The sequence below is a fragment of the Pelodiscus sinensis genome, chromosome 29, assembly GCF_049634645.1.
Source record: "Pelodiscus sinensis isolate JC-2024 chromosome 29, ASM4963464v1, whole genome shotgun sequence".
In the NCBI taxonomy this organism is placed as follows: domain Eukaryota; kingdom Metazoa; phylum Chordata; order Testudines; family Trionychidae; genus Pelodiscus; species Pelodiscus sinensis.
Window position 1 is genome coordinate 5,013,070 of NC_134739.1, and position 18,532 is coordinate 5,031,601.

The 18,532-nt window shown below is 52.4% G+C and overlaps 1 protein-coding gene across 14 annotated transcripts in view; it reads left to right on the top strand.

The window, feature by feature from the left end:
- The window catches only part of EFCAB3 (EF-hand calcium binding domain 3), a 109,902-nt gene that overhangs the window by 49,166 nt on the left and 42,204 nt on the right, over window positions 1–18,532 (top strand). For 10 of the 14 annotated variants that reach the window (XR_012898082.1, XM_075911695.1, XM_075911700.1 and 7 more), the window contains exons 28-36: window positions 3,544–3,687; window positions 4,944–5,015; window positions 6,615–6,758; window positions 7,798–7,869; window positions 11,371–11,475; window positions 13,401–13,472; window positions 16,615–16,719; window positions 17,201–17,287; window positions 18,227–18,331. Coding sequence is in view for 13 of the 14 variants with exons in the window: in XM_075911695.1 (XP_075767810.1) it covers window positions 3,544–3,687; window positions 4,944–5,015; window positions 6,615–6,758; window positions 7,798–7,869; window positions 11,371–11,475; window positions 13,401–13,472; window positions 16,615–16,719; window positions 17,201–17,287; window positions 18,227–18,331 (906 nt within the window). In the remaining variant the exon portion in view is untranslated. The remainder of the gene's footprint in view (window positions 1–3,543; window positions 3,688–4,943; window positions 5,016–6,614; window positions 6,759–7,797; window positions 7,870–11,370; window positions 11,476–13,400; window positions 13,473–16,614; window positions 16,720–17,200; window positions 17,288–18,226; window positions 18,332–18,532) is intronic. The other 4 variants (XM_075911701.1, XM_075911703.1, XM_075911698.1 and 1 more) reach the window with 3 other exon arrangements.

Consider the following 18,532-nt stretch of genomic DNA (forward strand, 5'->3'; position numbering starts at 1 on the left):
AGGCATCGGGTGGGTGGCTCTGTGCCGTGCCAGGTGCAGGGTCTGCTAGCTGGGTGCTGGCAGGCTTGCACCTGGCACGGGCACCGTAGCCAGCCCGTGCCCCTTTAAGGGGTCCGGGGCCGGGAGGGGGGCATAGAGTTTCCCTGGTGTTGGCCAGAGTGGCCACCAGGGAAACCTGGGGAGGGCTAGCCTCCCACTAGTTCGAACTAAAGGGCTACACAGCCCTTAGTTCGAACTAGCTAGTTCGAACTAGGCGTTAGTCCTCGTAAAATGAGGTTTTCCTAGTTCGAACTAAGCGCTCCGCTAGTTCGATTCAAATTCGAACTAGCGGAGCGCTAGTGTAGCGCATAGGAAAGTTAGTTCGAACTAACGTCCGTTAGTTCGAACTAACTTTCTAGTGTAGACATACCCTCATTGCTTAGCCCAGCCCCCCATCTGAATTTCACCCTGTAAGTTACAGGTGTGATCCAAAACTGTTTTACACCAGATCCCTGCATTTACCATCATTTGATGCATCAGCAATCAGCATCGACTATGTCCACGGCTCACCCTTTCAGGTTTGCAACCAGAGTGGGCATTTTCCGAGTCAGGAACTGAATAGATGACGCACAGTCTCTCAAAGCGGAAGTATCTGGCGATGTCTGAGGATTCATTATAAACTGGGCACAGTCGATCCCACTCCCGGATTTTTGGAGGGAGGATCCTGTTGAGTCGGGGTGCTGACTCTTCCAGGCCAGTTCACGCAGTCTCTCTTGCTCCCTCTCCTCTTGAGCAGCGCGTTAGGCTGCTGCTTCTTTGTCCTTTTCAAGCTTTGTCAGTTCCAGGGCTCTCTCGGGGGCTTCTCCCTGGGCTTCTAGGGCTTCCTCATGAGCAGCCTTTGGGCTCTCTCTTCTCTGTCTTTTTCAAGTCATTTCGCTCCATGGTGCTCTCATGGGCAGCCGTTGGCCCGGCAGCTTGCACTTCTGTTTTCAGCTTCTTTAATTCCATTTGTCTTTTCTGTTCAGCCTCCTTCCCTGCCACGTGGGCTCTGTGACGTGCCAGTTTCTTTTGACCCTCGCTCTCGCTCATTTTGTGGCTTTTCCTGCCTCTGTTTCCCTGACTTGAAATAAGCCAATAGAAAAAACCAACCCAGTAACGGCCCTGTCTGTCCTCTAACCACCACTGCAGGTAGAACTAGTCTGGCACTCTCTGGTCTGGCAACAGCCATGGGCAGCATGAGGTCCACTTATCATGGGTGTGGCCAAGTTTTCCATGGTCCCATAAGGTTTGTTTACAGCCACCAGTCCTGGCTCTTAGTGGTCTATTATTTAGCTCTAATTTACTCCTCAGAGCCCAGTAAGGAGGGAAATGTTGAGATATTCCTATCTCAGGGAGAGAGACAGGACCTTGAGAGGTCATCACGTCCAGTCCCCTGCCCTCATGGCAGGATTAAGTACCATCCCTAGCAGAGTTGCCCCAAATGGCCCCCCTCAATGATTGAGCCCACAACCCTGGGTTTAGTAGGCCACTGCTTAAAGCACTGTGCTACCCTTGGTTTGGCAAATTGCCCCTAGACAATATTGACCTCCTGTGGTTTGGCAAATTCTCTGGTTCAGCACCAGTCATATCCCAAGGGGGGAGGACTAGAGAGGTTCAACCTGTACTAGCATCCAGAGCACCCAGCTGTGCACATGCCCTGTTCGCTGCGCCGCTGTGATGGGGTGTGGTCACGAAAGTCCCCTTGGGATTGTTCCCCAGTGTGCTGATCTTGTTCTCTGGGACTCCCCATCACCTGGTCCTGCTGGGGCAGATCATTTAGTCTCCCCCAGACAAGGCACAGAGTTGGGGTTACAATCCCCCCGCAGAGCAGCATGGACACTGAACCACTTCAGCTTTGGGAAGACTCGAGTCTAAGGGCTCGGCATCCAGGAAACCGATCCCCAAATGGGACCAGCCCTCCCCGCGACACACACACACACACAAACACACACACACACACACACACAAATCCATCTTTCTCCGTGAAAAAGTTCTGTACAGAAAAATCTCCTAAGGTGTCTATCCTCTATCAGTGAAAGGGAGAGATGCACAGTGGTTGCTCCCCACAGGTAACAATTATTTACACTGGGCCTGATAATAAACAAAAGTGGTTTTAGTAAGTGCAAAGTGTAGGATTTCAGTGTTTGTAAGTGAAAACAGTCAAATCAAAGTTACTAAATTAAAACATAGAAAATACATACCTAGTTCTAATCCACTCAGAAACATATTACATGCAAATTCTTACACTAAACTGCTGTTCTTATTTCATATATATGCTTCAAATCAGAGTGGATCTCTTACTCTGAGGCAATGTCTATACTGTCGTTTTTTTGGAAGAAGATACGCAAATCATGCTCTCATTTGCATATCTTCTGCCGATCCTTTTTGCAGAAGAGATTTTGCGGCTAAAAAGCTCCGTGTGGATGGGGCCATTTGTTGGGGAAAAAAAAAACCCTTTTTCACAAGATCCTGTAAACCTCATTTTTTGAGGAATAAGGGATCTCGCGGAAAAGGTTTTTTTCCCAACAAGTGGCCCTGAGTACATGGGGCTTTTTAGTGTCAAAACCTCTTCTGCAAAAAGGATCGGCAGAATATGTGCAAATGAGAGCGCGATTTGCGCATCTTCTGCTGAAAAAAAATGCCAACGTAGACATAGCCTGAGTTGGGCCTACAACTTCTTTAAAGATCTTTTGTATCTTCTTGGGGTGGGCCAGGCAGTTCCAAAAGCCAGCTGAGGACAAAAAGCTGATGGCTTCCCAACGCTTAAACAGACTTTCCCCCAGGGCAGGAATCCTTTGTTTTGCATCTCCCATCCCCATGGAAAATTACCGGGTCCAAGTTGGACTCCAGTACCAGGTGGCATGATCACATGTTTTCCTAGAACCAACCATCTTTTGGACTTACAGGACAAACAAGGCTATTTACAGTCATTGAGCTGATCATGGAGCCATTGGGATTCTGGGGCACCAGTAATGCCATTAGGGCTATAAATAGATCCACACGTCCTGTTTCTAACTTCACATACAAGAATGAGACAGGCACAAAAATAGGCTATACAGATCCAGCAGACTGTAACTGTAAAATTGACAGGTTACATAAGGTATCTTCGAGTTTTGCATATTCACATTCACATGCCAATTTTCATGAAGCATGGGGGGGAGGGTCACAATTTGCTCCATAATCTTTCCAGGAACTGAAGTTAAGCTGACTGGTCTGTAGATGGGTATTCTGTTTGCCCTTTTCCAGTCCTCTGGAATCTCTCCCATCTCCTATGACTTTTGAAAGATACTAGCTAATGGCTCCGATATCGCTTCAGTCAGCTCCTTGAGTATTCTCGGATGTAGTCCATCAGGCCCTGGGGACCTGAAGACATCTGACTTGTCGAACTAATTTTTAATGTGTTCTTTCTCTGCTAGCCTCTGATCCTACTTCATTTTCACTGCCACGGTAGGACGCACCCCCTTGTGCTGATGCAGAGACATGGACCAGTTAACGTTTTGCTTTTTATTCTCTGCACATTTGCAGCGGTGCAGGGGGCCTTGGATGTCGTCAGTAGGGTTGAAGATGACAAAATGGAAGTTTCACACCTGGAGTCGGCTCTGGCTGGCATGGGCATCACGTTACCCAAGGGAGAGCTGGAGGAAGCCCTGAGACACGCTACCGTTGATGGTGAGCACCCTGTGTAGGGTGTCTGTGTTTGTAGGAGGCTGGCTGTGTGTATGGCACAATATGTGGGGTTGGATAATTTCTCTTTGGCTGGGGATATGTAACCGCTCAGGCCTAGGTATTGCCCAGCACCGGGGTCTGGAAAGGGATGTGTATGGGGCATGTTCCGCTGGGTCCTTTTGTAGCTGTGGGGAGATCGAGGAGCAAGCCTCCCCAGTATGCACGGCCAGCTCTCCCTAATGCTGGGTTCTGGGGCACAAGGCACCTGCGGGGGGCCCTAGCCAATGAGCAAACGCAGCTTTGCTGGGGTACGAGTGGCAGGGCCAGTCCCTCTGTGTGGATCCGAGCACGGGCCTGGGGCCGGGTCTCTCTCTTGGCCATGCGGACGCTGTGCTCTGGCCAGTGCACAGTGAATGGAAAGCGGCTGGAGAGATGTGCTGAAGAACCCCCCCACGCAGGATCACTCTGTGATGGCACCAAGCTGGCGACGGCCCCTCCTGCCACCGCCACTTCCTGCCCCAGACTCCCCTTCACTCCCGCAGAACAGGTGGCCAGAGAAGGGACGTGTCCGTGGATCAAAGGGCGCAGTGAACAGCTGAGAACCAGAGAGCCCTGATCAACCCCCCCGTGTGCCCCGGCCCAGAGGACTATTGAGCCCTGGTTCTAGGTTCCAATGCTACTGCTGTGGATGTGCGAGCAATCCCACTGAAACCCACGGCACTCACGGGGGAGTCAGCCGAGCGGGGGGCACGGCAGATCAGCTGTTCACCTGGACCTGGAGGGTCAGGAGACCTTCATTCTAGCCCGGATCTGACCTTGGCTGCATGCGACTTGCCCGTGCTCTCAACAGTGGCCGTGATTTCGGGCACCTGACTTGAGACAATCTGGGTCCGTGTCTCAGAGGTTTGAACTGCCCGGGCTCCCGTGGGCGCTGCACTTTCAGAGGAGGTTCCTAAGAACAGAGAGCCACAGCGGTGAGCCGCTGGTGGGCGTGTCTCACAGGACTTCTCCATAGCTGATCCACAGGGGATCTGAGTCTCTTACCGCCCTGGGCCTTGTGGCTCTGTAGCTCAAGGATTTCGCTCTGGAGGTCTGTGAACGGGTTCAGTCCCAGGCGTGTTGGCTTAAATGGCAGCAATCCCACAAAGTCAGTCGCTGCTTCCGAGAATGAGCTTCCCTCCCGGAGCCTGTTTTCCCACGTCCTGTAACTGACAGGCCGCTGGGCTCTCTCCACATCTGACCTGCGCGTTTTCTTGCAGGAGACGGGAAGGTGAACTTTAATGACTTTCTGAAGGGTTTGACCAGCACCAAACGTTTCTCCAGAACCCTCGGTGAGTGAGGCGCTGAGGGCAGGGCAGAGATGGATGGAAGATGCTTTGTGTCATGGAATCCAGGCTGGGTTTGCAAGGGTTCCCCAGGTCTCTAAAGCGTTGCATGTGCCCTGCTGCCATCTCCTGCAGCATTTGGGGCCAGATTAGAGACCGTTCAAGGACTCCTGTGCCCAGTAGATCCACGAGCGGCCAGTGCAACTGGTTCAGGGCTCTCCTGGTGGCTCCCTGGTGAATGAAATTTGCTTGCTATCTGACCAAGCGCCCAGGATGTGAAACCCGAGTGCCACACTGCTCTTCCAACTGGGACTGAGCACCAGGCCGGGGGCTTACAGAGCAACCTGTCTCACCCCTGGTTTCATATCGAGCTCCATTCGCCCACAGACAGCATGTGGCCCTCTGGGAGCTCAGCTCTCCCACAGGAGCATGTTGCAGACACCCGGCACACCCAGAGCAGACTCCTGTTGGCAGACTGGACAGGCGGCCGGCGTTAGGGTGCTGGGCTGTTGTCAGGGTGCACACCCCACCGTGCCTCAGTGCCCCCTGACCGTCCTCATCTAGCCCCTCTCAGGGCAAGTTACAGTCTGTATGGGTTGGTCATCATTGGCATCGGGGTTATCTCTACTGCCCCGCTTACCTAGGCTGCATCGTGATCCGCCTCCAAACCCTGGGCCTTGCCTCCGGCCCCTAGCCGGGGAGAGTCTTGGCTGGCCCTCTCCCAGCCCTAGCTGGCTATCCCCAGCTGGTCTCCCTCCTGGGAGCTCCTGCTTCCCCTGCAGTCAGCCCTTCACTGGCTCTCCTCTCTAAGCAAACTGTGCTTCTCTAGCAGCCAGCTGGGCTCTCACTAGCCCTAACAGCTTCAGCTGGCCTCTCTGTTCCCAGTCCCGGCTCAGGGCCTGAGTCCTGGTCTTAAAGTGCTAGTGAAGGGCAGGCGCCCTGTCACAGCTGTTCTTAACCCAAGCGCTGCTCTGTGCCCAGCAGGCTGTGCTATTACAAGGCGCTGTGGCTCCTGGACATGCCAAAATTATTACTCAGGCCCACCCGCTAGGCTGGGCCTATGGCCAGGCAGGATGCATGGCCTTAACTCCATTCCCCGGTGACTGCTTCCTGAGAGCTGGACCCAGAGAAGAGTCAGTGAAGGAGAAAACGCACTGAGCCGAGTCACTCTGAGCTTCCCTACAGCCCAGAGTTCACCCATCTGGTCAGCACCCCTCCCTGCGTCAGGCCGGGCAGACTGGAGTTCCAGAGAGAGGATGGGGCTGAAAATGGGCAGGACTCCAGGCAGCATCTGGCTGTCTCCATTCGGAACATCTCCCAAGGGGACACGCCAGTTAGGCTTACGTAGACAGGTCTGCTTCCAGGGCCTGAACCAACGTCCCTTTGTACGTGTGGCCGTTGCCTTGGTCGGGACTGGCTCAGGCCTCTAGCATTCGGTGCCGCCTTTGGAGCTCCTGTTGCGTTCTCTTCGGAAGCTAAGAACTTGGGTCACGTTTTCTTCTTCCCCAAGCAGCCTTCCCGACCAGCCCCCTCCTCTCTCCTGCCCAGGAGATGGCTGACTCTGCGGACCAGAGTCCTCACTGCACCTTCTTTTCACGCTCACAGAGATGGAAGGGGCTGTGAGAGCCATTGGTGCCATCAAAGAGGACACGGTGGACGTTCATCACCTGGAGTCCATCATGCGCAACATGGGAATTCATTTAACCCCCTCGGAGATTGAGCTGGCCCTAAAGCACGTGGCCTGTGAGGGTGAGCATTTCAGTCGCCTCTTCCTTGCTGAGGCTGTAACTTTTGCCTGGGGGCAGAGGGGCTGTTTGTACGCTTGGGAGGATACCTAGGGCTACTCGTTCCGTTTAAAACTGGCCCCAGGGCTGTCATGAGACACATCCCTTCTCTCATCATATTAATCTTGGACCTCACGCCTGTGGCTCCAGCGGTCAGATGAGGTCTGCAATGACTGGCCTATGTGACACAGTTGTCCTGTCCCCGGCTCAAGGATTTTCATGGACATGCTGACATCAGGGGGAGGCCTTGTCTTCCTCAGGGTCAGATCTGGGGTTTGGAGAAAGGCCCTTCCATATCTCAGCCCCTCAGAGCTCCACGGTTGGGGGACCCAAAGAACATTCAACAGCTAACGAGCTGATTCACCACAGTGTAACTCCAAGGTGGTGTGGACAGAATTCCATTGATCACAACAGACCTAACTAGTGTAAAACCAGTGCAACACAATGCTGAATCCAACCTTAAACATTGACTGCGTTTGCCTCCCTTAGGGTGTGTCTAGATAGCAAGGCTTATCTCGAAATGAGCTATGCAAATTGAACTACGTCAATTGTGTAGCTTATTTCAAAATAGCTTATTTTGAAATTGGGAGCATCTGTACAGCACTTATTTCGAAATAGAGCCCTCTTCCTCTGACTTCCCTTACTCCTTGTACAGTGAGGGTTCCCGGAGTCAGAGTGAGAAGTCCTCCAGCTTGACAGTATTTCGACACTATTTCAAAATAACTGCCTGCTCTGTGGATACGGACTAAGATATTTCAAAATAACATTGCTGCGTAGACGTACCCTCGGTGTTCATGAGCTAAACTTATCCCTGGTGTAATGCTGTCAAGCTCAATGAAGATGCCACAGGGATAAATTTGGTCCTATAATTTTAAGATTTTCAATAATTTAACTGAAGGTTTTCATCCAAAGCCCTTTGACAGCTTTGGAAACCTCCACTCCTACCCTGGCTCTGACTTTGCTCATCATTTTTGCCTTCTCCCTGACCCGGATATCTCCTCCAGAAGATGGGAAGGTGGATTTGAAAGATTTCATGACAGCTTTGACCAAGAGCCGGCGATTTTCCCAAGCTGAAAGTAAGTGGAAAATGTCATGTACAGCAGCGCCCAGCAGCAGGACTAGGATCCCACAGGACCTGTTGCCATAATAGCAGAAGCGGGTACTTTGGTGCAGGTGGGATTGGGTGGGCAAAAAAGCCAGTCTGTGGGAATTTGAGGGAAACTACTAAATCTCTTGGGAATTTGTCCTAAATAGAATTGCAGCAACATAAAGTAAGTTGTTTTTAAATTCAAAGTTTTAATACTTTTATCAGTGAGGTTGGGGAAAGATTTGGATGTTTTTCTAGCAGGCATTCAAGGAAACCTTGATGTGGTTTGAGCGAGAGTTGCTTTATGCATTTTGAGGTAAAAATAGTGTCCAAATTCCATGCATGTGTGTATTAACTGACCCCTCCACCCTTTTCTTTTTTCAACAAAACCATGGGGCAATCTGTCTCCCTTGTGGGATTTGCAGAATCTAAAGTGTGAGTGGGATATAAATGCAAGAAACAATGCGGGAGGTGGGAGTGAGTATTGCAAGGCAGAGTTAAAAAAATAGTCCGGTCCAGTGCTCTAGTATGATGGTTCTCACCTCAGCTTACACACAACCCTGGGGGAATGCAAAGGTTTGCCTGGGGGGTACATCAATTCATCTAGAATAGATATTTGCCTAGTTTTACAACAGGCTACATTAAAAAGTGCTATAGTGACATCAGTACAGGCTTTCATATGAACAGTAACTTGTATAGCTCTATAGACTATAACTATATAACTCTAGTAACTTATATGCGTATATATATATATATATATACAGGGCTCGACAAACTGCTGTTTTTACTCGCCCGTGGTGCGTAGATTTCAGCCAGTCACTCCGTGCACCCCATTCATCGGTGCTGCACGCATGCACAGTGCTGGTCTGGCACATGCATGGTGCGGGGTTGGCGAGTAGCTCTCGCTGCAATTTGTTGAGCCCTGTACATAGATATATAAAACTCTAATAATTCTGTAGACTGTACACTGAAGCATACGTGCAGTATTTGCATGCCAGTTGCTTTGTTCTATAATTATGTGGTCAAAGTAAAATGTTTTCAGTATCCGCGTGTTGAGACACTTTTGTATGTTTGTCTGATTTTGTAAGCAAGCAGTTTGTCAATGAGGGGAAACACGGGGGTCTGCCATACAAATCCGACTCCTTTGTATGGTAGTCTGGAAGGGCTGAGAGTCACTGCTCCGGAATAAGGAATTATAGATGGGGAGCCCTCTAGTGGCTCTCACCATATTCTGTATTTCGAGACGCTGTAAAAGCACCAGGATGTATGTTGCTAAGTGGACGGCGGGAGGGGGGGGGACAGAAAATTTTGGGGGGGTTGGGAGCCACACAAAAATGAGAAACAAAATTAAAAAACCTCACTGAAAAAAGACACTCCCCCATTCCCCTTGCACTCCAGTCCCGGAGCCTAAGGTGCCCCCCCCCAGGCTCTGGGGTGGGGCCAAAAACGAGGGGTTCAGTGTGTGGGGAGGGCTGCTGGGAAACTGGCTGGGTGGTGCGGGGGCTGGGTGGGAGGGAGGGTGCAGGAGTGTGGTGGAGGTGCGGGGTCTGGGCAGGGGCGTTGTGGGAGGGAAACGGGGGCACTTACCTGCACAGCTTTTCGGGGACATATATGGCTCTGTGCCCCCCCCCCCCCCCCATCACTCCCAGGCACTGCCTCCTGCTGCTCCTTGTGGCCGCAATTCCAGCCAATGGGAGCAGCAGGGGAAAGCCTCCAGGCGAGCCGTTTCCTGCACTGCTGTTCTCCCAGCCAGCAGGGAGGATGAGCAACAGTGCACAGACCCGCCTCCTCCCCCTGCCAGGCAGAGCCCGCAGGCTGGATCTGGCCCTCATAGGCTGGAGTTAGGCAGTCGGGGCTCGGGGCAAACCCCCTCCTCACCCACAGCAGGGAGCCGGCGCTGACACTCCAGTCACACAGGGGAGGGCCCGCAGAGCTGGAGTGCCACTGGGCCTCCCTGATGCTGGGGGGAGGGGAACCCTGAGCCTCGCAGGCCGGAGCTAGGCAAACTGGGGCCAGATCCCACCCGTGGGCTGTCGGTCCCCACCCCTGAGCTGAGCCTTGTACGTTTGGGTTGTTGGTAAAGGACCCAACAAAGCCTTTATGGCTTCTGCATAGTATTGGAGCCCCAAGAATTGTTCTGGGGAAGTTTTCTGGCCTTTGTTCTGCAGGTGGGCAGGCAACTTATCACAGTGGTCCCCTCTGGCATTGGAATTGATGAGTCTGCTGGGGGATAAAAAGCAAAAGATTCAGTCAGCAGAAACTTTACTGTACACGGAGCTGCTTGAAAAACAGTTTGGGGGGAAATTTCCTTGTGTGTGTGTGTGTGTGTGTGTGTGTGTGTGTGTGTGTGTGTGTGTGTGTGTGTGTGTGTGTGTCCATTTGGGGGGAAATTTCCTCTCGTGTGTGTGTGTGTGTGTGTGTGTGTGTGTGTCCATTGGGGGGAAATTTCCTCGTGTGTGTGTGTGTGTGTGTGTGTGTTCATTGGGGGGAAATTTCCGTGTGTGTGTGTGTTTGGACATTTTCCGAACAGCTGCTATTGATGGCTGAAAACCAAGGAGAACAATTTTGAGAAGAAAGGGGTGGGATTTTTTTAGGCCATCCCTTTGAAATGTGGATGCGTTCAGGAATCGTCCACTCAGCGAGGTCAGGGGGTGGAAGCTAATAGACAGAGCCACGTCTCAGCATTTCAAATGGTGTTCTCAGCATGGTAGCTGTGGTGTTGGTTTTTTCAGTGCTATGGGGTTTTGTGTGTGGTTACCTGGAGCTGGCAGTCTTGTAGAGTTCGGGTGCTGTCCAGACACACAGCGAGAGGCAGGCCCTCCCTGCCAGCAAGGTGTCTGAGTAGACCCAGAGTGGAGGAGAAACAGAGGTGCAGAGAAGGCCTGGAACACAACTCAGCTCTCCAGAGCCCCATTTCATTGTCCAGCACTGACTCCTGGCTGCTCTGACTTCATTGGTGTGATGCAGGCTGGTCTGGATCCCTTGAGCTCAGAACATTAAAAACTGCCCAGACGTGAGGGCCGCCAGGCCAGATCCCATCTCACTAGCCACAAGGGTAAAGAAAATCCGGCCCAATCAATCTCCTCCCACCAGTTCTCCCTGTGCCAGACTTTCAGGCATCTCCTTCTACTGAGTCTACCCCTGTTTGATTTCCCTCTGCCCAGCCTGCCCTGTGCTTACATGAGCAGGTCTCTGTCTCTCTCTGTCTCTCTCTCTCTCTCGCTCTTTCACACACACACACACACACACACACACACACACACACACACACACACACACACACACACACACACACACACACACACACACACACACACACACACACACACCCTTCTCTGCACAGTGCCAGGCTATGAGTTGGCTTCCCGGCCCGTGGCAAGAGCCAGCGGATTTTAGCTGAAGACTTGCTGACCCCTGCAGTCCCTTCTCACCCTGTGGTTCCAGGATTCTGTGCCGTTTGCTGACCCGTCTCTTTCCTTCCCCATCCAAGCGGACAGGGTCGATGTCCGGAACCTGGACTCCATCCTGGACAGCATGGGTATCTACCTGACGAACACGGAGCTGCAGGAGGTGCTGAAGCAGGTTGCGGTGGATGGTGAGTGTGGCAAACACTCTGGGGATGTTGGTGCAAGCGAGCCTACCCGGGGGCCTCTCTCTCATGACGGAGGAGCCGCAAGACCAAACCTGAGTGACCCCCGGGTGCCTCGTTCCACGGCCACTCACTCGTTTTGGCTCACAATGGGGAGCTATGGGGAAAACATGGCCAGTCAGTGGGGCACCCAGTGCTGCTGGTCCTCCTGCACCCAGGGGCCAGCCCGGCCTCATCCCACGTCTAGCAGCCCATGGTCCCTCACAAGGATGGAGAGTGACACTGTACCTGGGTGGGCCAGGCTGCAAGGCAGGGGCCGAGTGTGGCGTCGACTCAGTGGGCGAGGTGATAGGGCCAGTGGCTGCAGTAATGTTTGCACTGGGGGGAAAATCTGGGAGTGCCCCTGAGCTCCTATAGGTGGGGGGAGGTGTAGGGAAGTGGGTGTATCTGTGGGGGAGTGTCTGTGTGGGTTGGTATGTGTGCGTGTGGGGGAGTTGTGAGGAGGTGTCTTTCTGTGGGTCGATATGTGTGGGTGTGGGGGAGTTGCAAGGGGAAGTGTCTGTATGGGTCAGTATGTGTGGGTGTGTCTGTGGGGGTTGGTATGTGTGGATGCAGGGGGCTGTGTATGTGTATCTGTGAGGGTGGGGAGGTTATGGGGGGTGTCTGTGTGGGTCATGTGTGGGTTTCAGGAGGGTGTGGGTGTGTGGGTCGGTATTTGTGGGTGCAGGGCATTGTGGGGGTATGTCTGTGTGGGTGTGGGGAGGCTGTGGGGTGGGTGTCTGTGTGGGTCAGTATGTATGGGTGTGGGAGGCTGTGGGGGTGTGGGTCGGTATGTATGTGGGGGGGGTTGTGGGTGTTTATGTCTGTGTGGGTCAGTATGTTTGGGGGGCTGTGGGGATGTGGGTCGGTACGCGTGGGTGTGTGTGAGGTTGTGGGTGTTTGTGTCTGTGTGGGTCGGTATGTTTGGGTGTTGGGGGGCTGTGGGGCTGTGGGTCGGTACGCGTGGGTGTGTGTGAGGTTGTGGGTGTTTGTGTCTGTGTGGGTCGGTATGTTTGGGTGTTGGGGGGCTGTGGGTATGTTTATGTGCGTTACAATATGCGCAACTGTTGGAAGAAAATAGGCAATCCATTTAAAACAACCCCTCCACAGCGCCCCCCTGTGGAACTGTGGGTGAGTCCATTGGAGCCACAGGGCACGTGCCCACAGACCGTTCTAGTCTGCAGCTCACCCGGCAGGTGACTCGCACCACCTGCGTGGTCCTGGAGTGGGCAGGGTGAGAGGGGCCATCCTGCAGGTACACGGTAATAATGCTGAATATCTCCTGTTTGCTGGGTTTGTAAACAGCTGCACGAAGGAGACGAGAGAGAAACGGGCGCTGCTCCTTCAAGAGCTGGGAATCCCAAATGAACAAAGTTTTCCTGGACAAGCTGTGTCTTGGGATTGAAAGTGTAGCCTCGCAAGTCAGGCTTTGAGCCAGTTTAGAGCCATCTCGGCCCCAGGGCACCCCACAATATGTTAATGTTAATGGCCATGCCCCCTGCCACTCACTTCTGTGCACTCTGATAGGCACATGCAGTGGATCTGTCTGGTGGCTGCAAAGGCAAAATGCAGGTGAAAAAATGCCTTATTTGCACGTGTATCACCAGCAAGCAGATTTGAACATGGGACCTCTGGAGCTTAATGCACGAGTCTCTACTGCTCGAGCTAAAAGGTAGCTGGCTCGCAGCAAGGGCTGTAGAGCAAACTCATTCTTTCTCTGTAAGTGGTCTCTGTGCCAGTGCACGGGACTGTGAACCACACCCAGCAGGTGAGGAGGTTACACATGCACCGTTGAATGGTTCTCTTGTGCAGTTTAGAAGCATTTATTTAGAGATGCCAGCCACAGTGCCCCATCCCCTGGCATGTAACCCTGAGCTCTCTTCCTTGCACAGCGGACGGGAAGGTGTATCTGAGCAAGTTTCTGAAGGGCGTGAGGGCTCTCCGGAGATTCTCCCACGGTGAAGGTGAGCACCATGGACTCCCCATCAAAGAGGGACAGATCGCGATGCGTACAGCACCCTGCAGATGTACGTATTTTGAACAACAGTAGCCAGTCCTACAAGGTGTCCGCACCCTTAACTTCACTGGCAGCTGACGGCACCAGCACTTCACAGGATCGGGCCTATGTACTGGGGATCAGTTGCATGGTTGGTACAAAGAATCAGTAAAACCGGCCCCCTTTCCAATGGACCCTCCTGACCCCACCTCCTTCTCCGCCCTTTCCCTCCAGGTCCTGCCACATTCCCCACCTCTTATCCTTCAGATCCCGCCCCCTTCTCTGCCTCTTCCTCCAAGGTCCCACCCCCTTTCCCTTAAGGCCCCACCTCCTTCTCTACCTCCCCCCCCCCAAGGCCCCACCACACACAGTGGCAGCCTGTCAATACAGGCGAACTAGGCGGTTGCCTAGGATGCCAAGATAAATGGCCATTGAGGGCTTTGGAGGCGGGGGTGCTGATCACGCGTTTCGCCTCGGGCTCCAGTTGCCGGCAGCTCATCTAGGGCCGCTCCTGACCACACACCACTGCGAGCAACTCGAGCAGCCTGGCCCCTGAAGTGCGTGGGCTCCAGAAAGAAGACCTAAATCCAAGGTCCTGATGGGCCAGTGCTCCATGCCGGCTGCTATTTGAGATGCGGTGTCTGCTTTAGGGAGCCTGTACAGTTATGAGCAATACAATAGGTTCTAGTTTTTTATGTGCAACTAGAGCGTGACCTTTCTATCTGCAAATTGCGCCTCCCCTGTTCTAGCGAAAGACGCCATTGGCTGTAGACAGCTCCTGATACACGGATGATATTCAGCATTTGTAAAGGATTACCCAAATGCTCTGGCCAAATTACACTCTGAGGCTACGTCTACACTGGCATGATTTTCCAAAAATGCTTTTAACGGAAAAGTTTTCCGTTAAAAGCATTTTTGGAAAAGCGCGTCTAGATTGGCCACGGACACTTTTCCGCAAAAAAGCCCCGATTGCCATTTTCATGATCGGGGTTTTTTGCGGAAAACAAATCTCTGCTGTCTACACTGGCCCTTTTGTGCAAAAGCTTTTCGGAAAAAGACTTTTGCCCAAACGGGAGCAGCATAGTATTTCCGCAAAAGCACTGACAATCTTACATGAGATCGTCAGTGCTTTTGCGGAAATTCAAGCGGCCAGTGTAGACAGCTGGCAAGTTTTTCCGCAAAAGCAGATGATTTTGCAAAAAAACTTGCCAGTCTAGACACAGCCTGACAGTCTACAAGTCCTTTCTGGTGGCCTCTGGGGAGAGCACTCCAGCTTTCTCCTATAGCTTGCACCCACCCTGGCTGCTTCAGGCTTGTATGGGCCAAGTGAGAGCAGAGTCGGGCTGTCTAATTCCTGTGCACATTTGCTACAGCAAAGAACAGGAGTTTCTGTTCTTACCCCACATTTGCACCTGGTCATATCTGCCTCAACCTTCCAGCTGCCCAGGAGAATATTTTGGAAAGGTCATACCAATGTAAAGTGACTGCACAATGCAAGTAGAGCTTCCCCACTAAATTAAATGCTAAGCAGGTTTATTTGATTGTTAATTAGGGCTAATTAAACTTGCTAGGTTTGTGGGGGTGAATTATGCACAATTGTAAAATCATTCCTGAGGGTGCATTAGTGGCATTGGCTGTGGCTTTTTGCAGGACTCGGTTAAGCCTTGACCCTTTGGTGACATTGTGGGTCATTAGCCCTGCCCGTTTGACAGGAACAGGGGCTGCTGCTTGGACCCCTGGCATGATGGTGCAGAGCTATGGGGAGCCAGAAGCACAATGTAAAGGAATCAGAGAACCCCAGGGTTGGAAGAGACCTCCGGAGTCATTGAGTCCAGCTCCCTGCCCAAAGCAGGACCAGCCCCAACTCAGTCATCCCAGCCAGGGCTGTGTCCAGCCGGGACTTAAGAACCTCTAGGGATGGAGATTCCACCCCCTCCCTAGGGAACCCATCCCAGGGCTTCCCCACTCGCCTAGGGAAATAGTTTCCCCTAATATCCAACCTAGACCTCGCCCACTGCAACTTGGGACCATTGCACCTTGTTCTGCCATCTGTCACTACTGTGAACAGCCTCTCTCCATCCTCTTTGGAACCTTCCTTCAGGGAGTTGAAGGCTGCTCTCAAATCCCCCCTCACTCTTCTCTTCTGCAGACTAAATAAACCCAAATCCCTCAGCCTTTCCTCATAAGTCATGTACTCCAGCCCCCTAATCATTTTCATTGCCCTCTGCTGGACTCTCTGTAATGCATCCACATCCTTTCTGTAATGAGGGGCTCAGAATTGGATGCAATCCTCCAGATGTGGCCTCACCAGTGCTGAATAAAGGGGAATAATCACTTCTCTAGATCTGCTGGCAATGTGTAGTAGGTTTAAAACTAATAACAGAACATTCTTCTTCACACAGTGTGTAGTCAACCTGTGGAACTCCTTGCCAGAGGAGGCTGTGAAGGCTAGGACTATAATAGAGTTTAAAGAGAAGCTAGATAATTTCATGGAGGTTAGGTCCATAAAAGGCTATTAGCCAGGGGATAAAATGGTCCTTGGCCTCTGTTTGTCAGAGGCTGGAGAGGGACGGCAGGAGACAAATCGCTTGATCATTGTCTTCGGTCCACCCCCTCTGGGGCAGCTGGTGCTGGTCACTGTCGGCAGACAGGATACTGGGCTAGATGGACCTTTGGTCTGACCCAGTACGGCCGTTCTTATGTTCTTAACGCTCCTCTTAATGCAGCCCAATGTGCCATTGGCCTTCTTGGAGCATTAATGTTTATGAGGCTCTGGCCCTGTGACTCCATTTGTCCCTTTCAGTGTGTAGTCTGACTGCTGCCTTCATGTAAGTTTTGTGCCTTCAGTTCTTAGTACTGCCAAGCCTGCCAAAACCTGCCAGTGCAGCTATAGCCAATTGGAGATGCTTTCGGAGAAAAGCTGCAGGATTTAGTTCCACATTTGCAATGATGCAGAGTGACTCTGTTTCTAAACTCTTGGTGATTAAATCCAATGTCAAGCCACCCCCTTTCCAGAGTGGTACAAGCCAGAGCGTGAATTTCTAGACAACATGCTATGAGAATTCAGGCATTTTGCTATTATTTTCTGTGTTTCTCTCCATCTATCCCAGGGAAAAGGGTGGATGTCCGAGACCTGGATGCTCTTCTGGCTGAAATGGGGATGCACTTAACACAGGAGGAGCTCCAAGAGGTGTTGAAGCACGTCAGTGTGGATGGTGAGCTGTTTGGCACAGCAGTTTTCTCCGTACACCTGAACAATCGGATCCATGAGCTCCAAGATTTGGGGAGGGATTGTTCAAAATCAGCACAAGAAGCTGCAATTTTAAAGTCTCCCACAAAAGGAAAATTCAGAAAAATGTCAGTTTGGGACCATTGCAACATTTCATCTCAACATTCCCATTCTGGTTCACCTCATTTTTGCTCTTGCTCCAATAGCTGTAACACAGAGGCCCCTTCCAGTTCTATTCTGGGATGCTATGAAAAGTGTCCAATAACATTTACAGTCGCACTTTAATACCCCCGAAGTCGTAAGAAAAAACAACCCTCCGGCTCTTTCCCTTCCCATTAATACTCCTGTTGAAATTGACACATTGCCGTGAAAAGCTTTGATGTCAACAACCCCCGTTTGCGCTGTGGAAAGCCAGCTCAGAACAGACCACTGTCTCTTTCTGCCTGCCCGGCGCTTGCCCTTTGCAGGAGACGGCAAGGTGAGCGTGAGCGGCTTTACGAAGAGTGTGATAAGCACACGGCGGGCTTCCCAAGCTGAGAGTGAGTCAAGCCCTGGTGAGCCAGCTGGCTGAAACATTGGGGGACCCTATTTCCCAAAGGTCACCGCGTGAGGCTAGCTTGAGCCTTCACCACCCACCCATGGGCCTGGCTAAAGACACTCGCCTGAGGCCCCCCTCCCCTCACTCACTCGAACCCCATGCCTGCATGCGGGGCTGGCATTGCTGCTCGCCCAAGTCTTGCCTCCCTCCTGCCTGGGGCTGGCATCACCCCCCTTTTCTGTTTTGACAAGCGGGGGCATTTGTCCCACTGGCTCTTGCCAGCTGCCAAAGATCTCAGGATGGCCAGGAGATGGCTTCAAGGAAGGAGCTGTCCTGGGCAAAGCAGGACATAGGGTCACCCTAATGCAACACAGTAGCCCTCCACCTTCCTCGGATTTGTCTCAGCAGCGCGTCTGTAACCCTAGCTCGTTCACCGAGGCTTTGCCCATAGCCAGAGAGTTAGGATCTGCTGCAGCCGGGGAGCTAACAGATCTAACCCTTTAGCACGACTAGCGGAGGCTTTATGCCTTTAAATCGAACATTTCCAGGGTCACTAGTGCCGGACTAGTCACTTTCCTGGGTGCCCCGAATGTGACGCCTGTCTCAGTGCCCAGCACCAGGTCTGAGCAACAAGTACGTTCTATTTAACCCTCCACCGAGAAAGCCCCCTGTGTGCCCGGGGGGATTTCACCCACATCCTTGCGGGGAATCCTAGGGATGAATCAGCCCCGTCGCCCCATGGATTTACTGAGCCAGCAGCAGTTGCAGATCCCATGGCAGCCTATGTATGCTGCATTCCAGGTGTGACTGCCCTCCCGTAAGGATAGCAGAGCAGCTGCCGCAGTTACACTGTGGGTGGCAGAGCAGGGATTCCCTTCTCTCCCGTGTCAGTTTCCAGCCACGGGAAACCTCGCTAGGATCTTAGCACGTAATCCTTTGTCTCTGCCCATCCAAGGGGACAGGGTTGCGACGAGTCACCTGGACTCCATTCTGGGCAACCTGGGGATCTTTCTGACGGAAGAGGAGCTCCAGGCGGCGCTGAAGCACACGGAGATAGACGGTGACGGGCTTTTGTCCTGAGGCTTGCCCCAAGCGAGGGAGCTGGGGGCATCTGCGTGAAAGACCCTACTTCCCTTGCGAGTGCAGCCCGAGAGCCGGTTCCTGCTCACTGCACTCGCCCCGTTCCTGCTGGCTCAGCCAGATTTCCCCTTAAAGCCGTGCTAGGCACGTGTATCCTCTGCACTGTAGTGCAACGCACAAG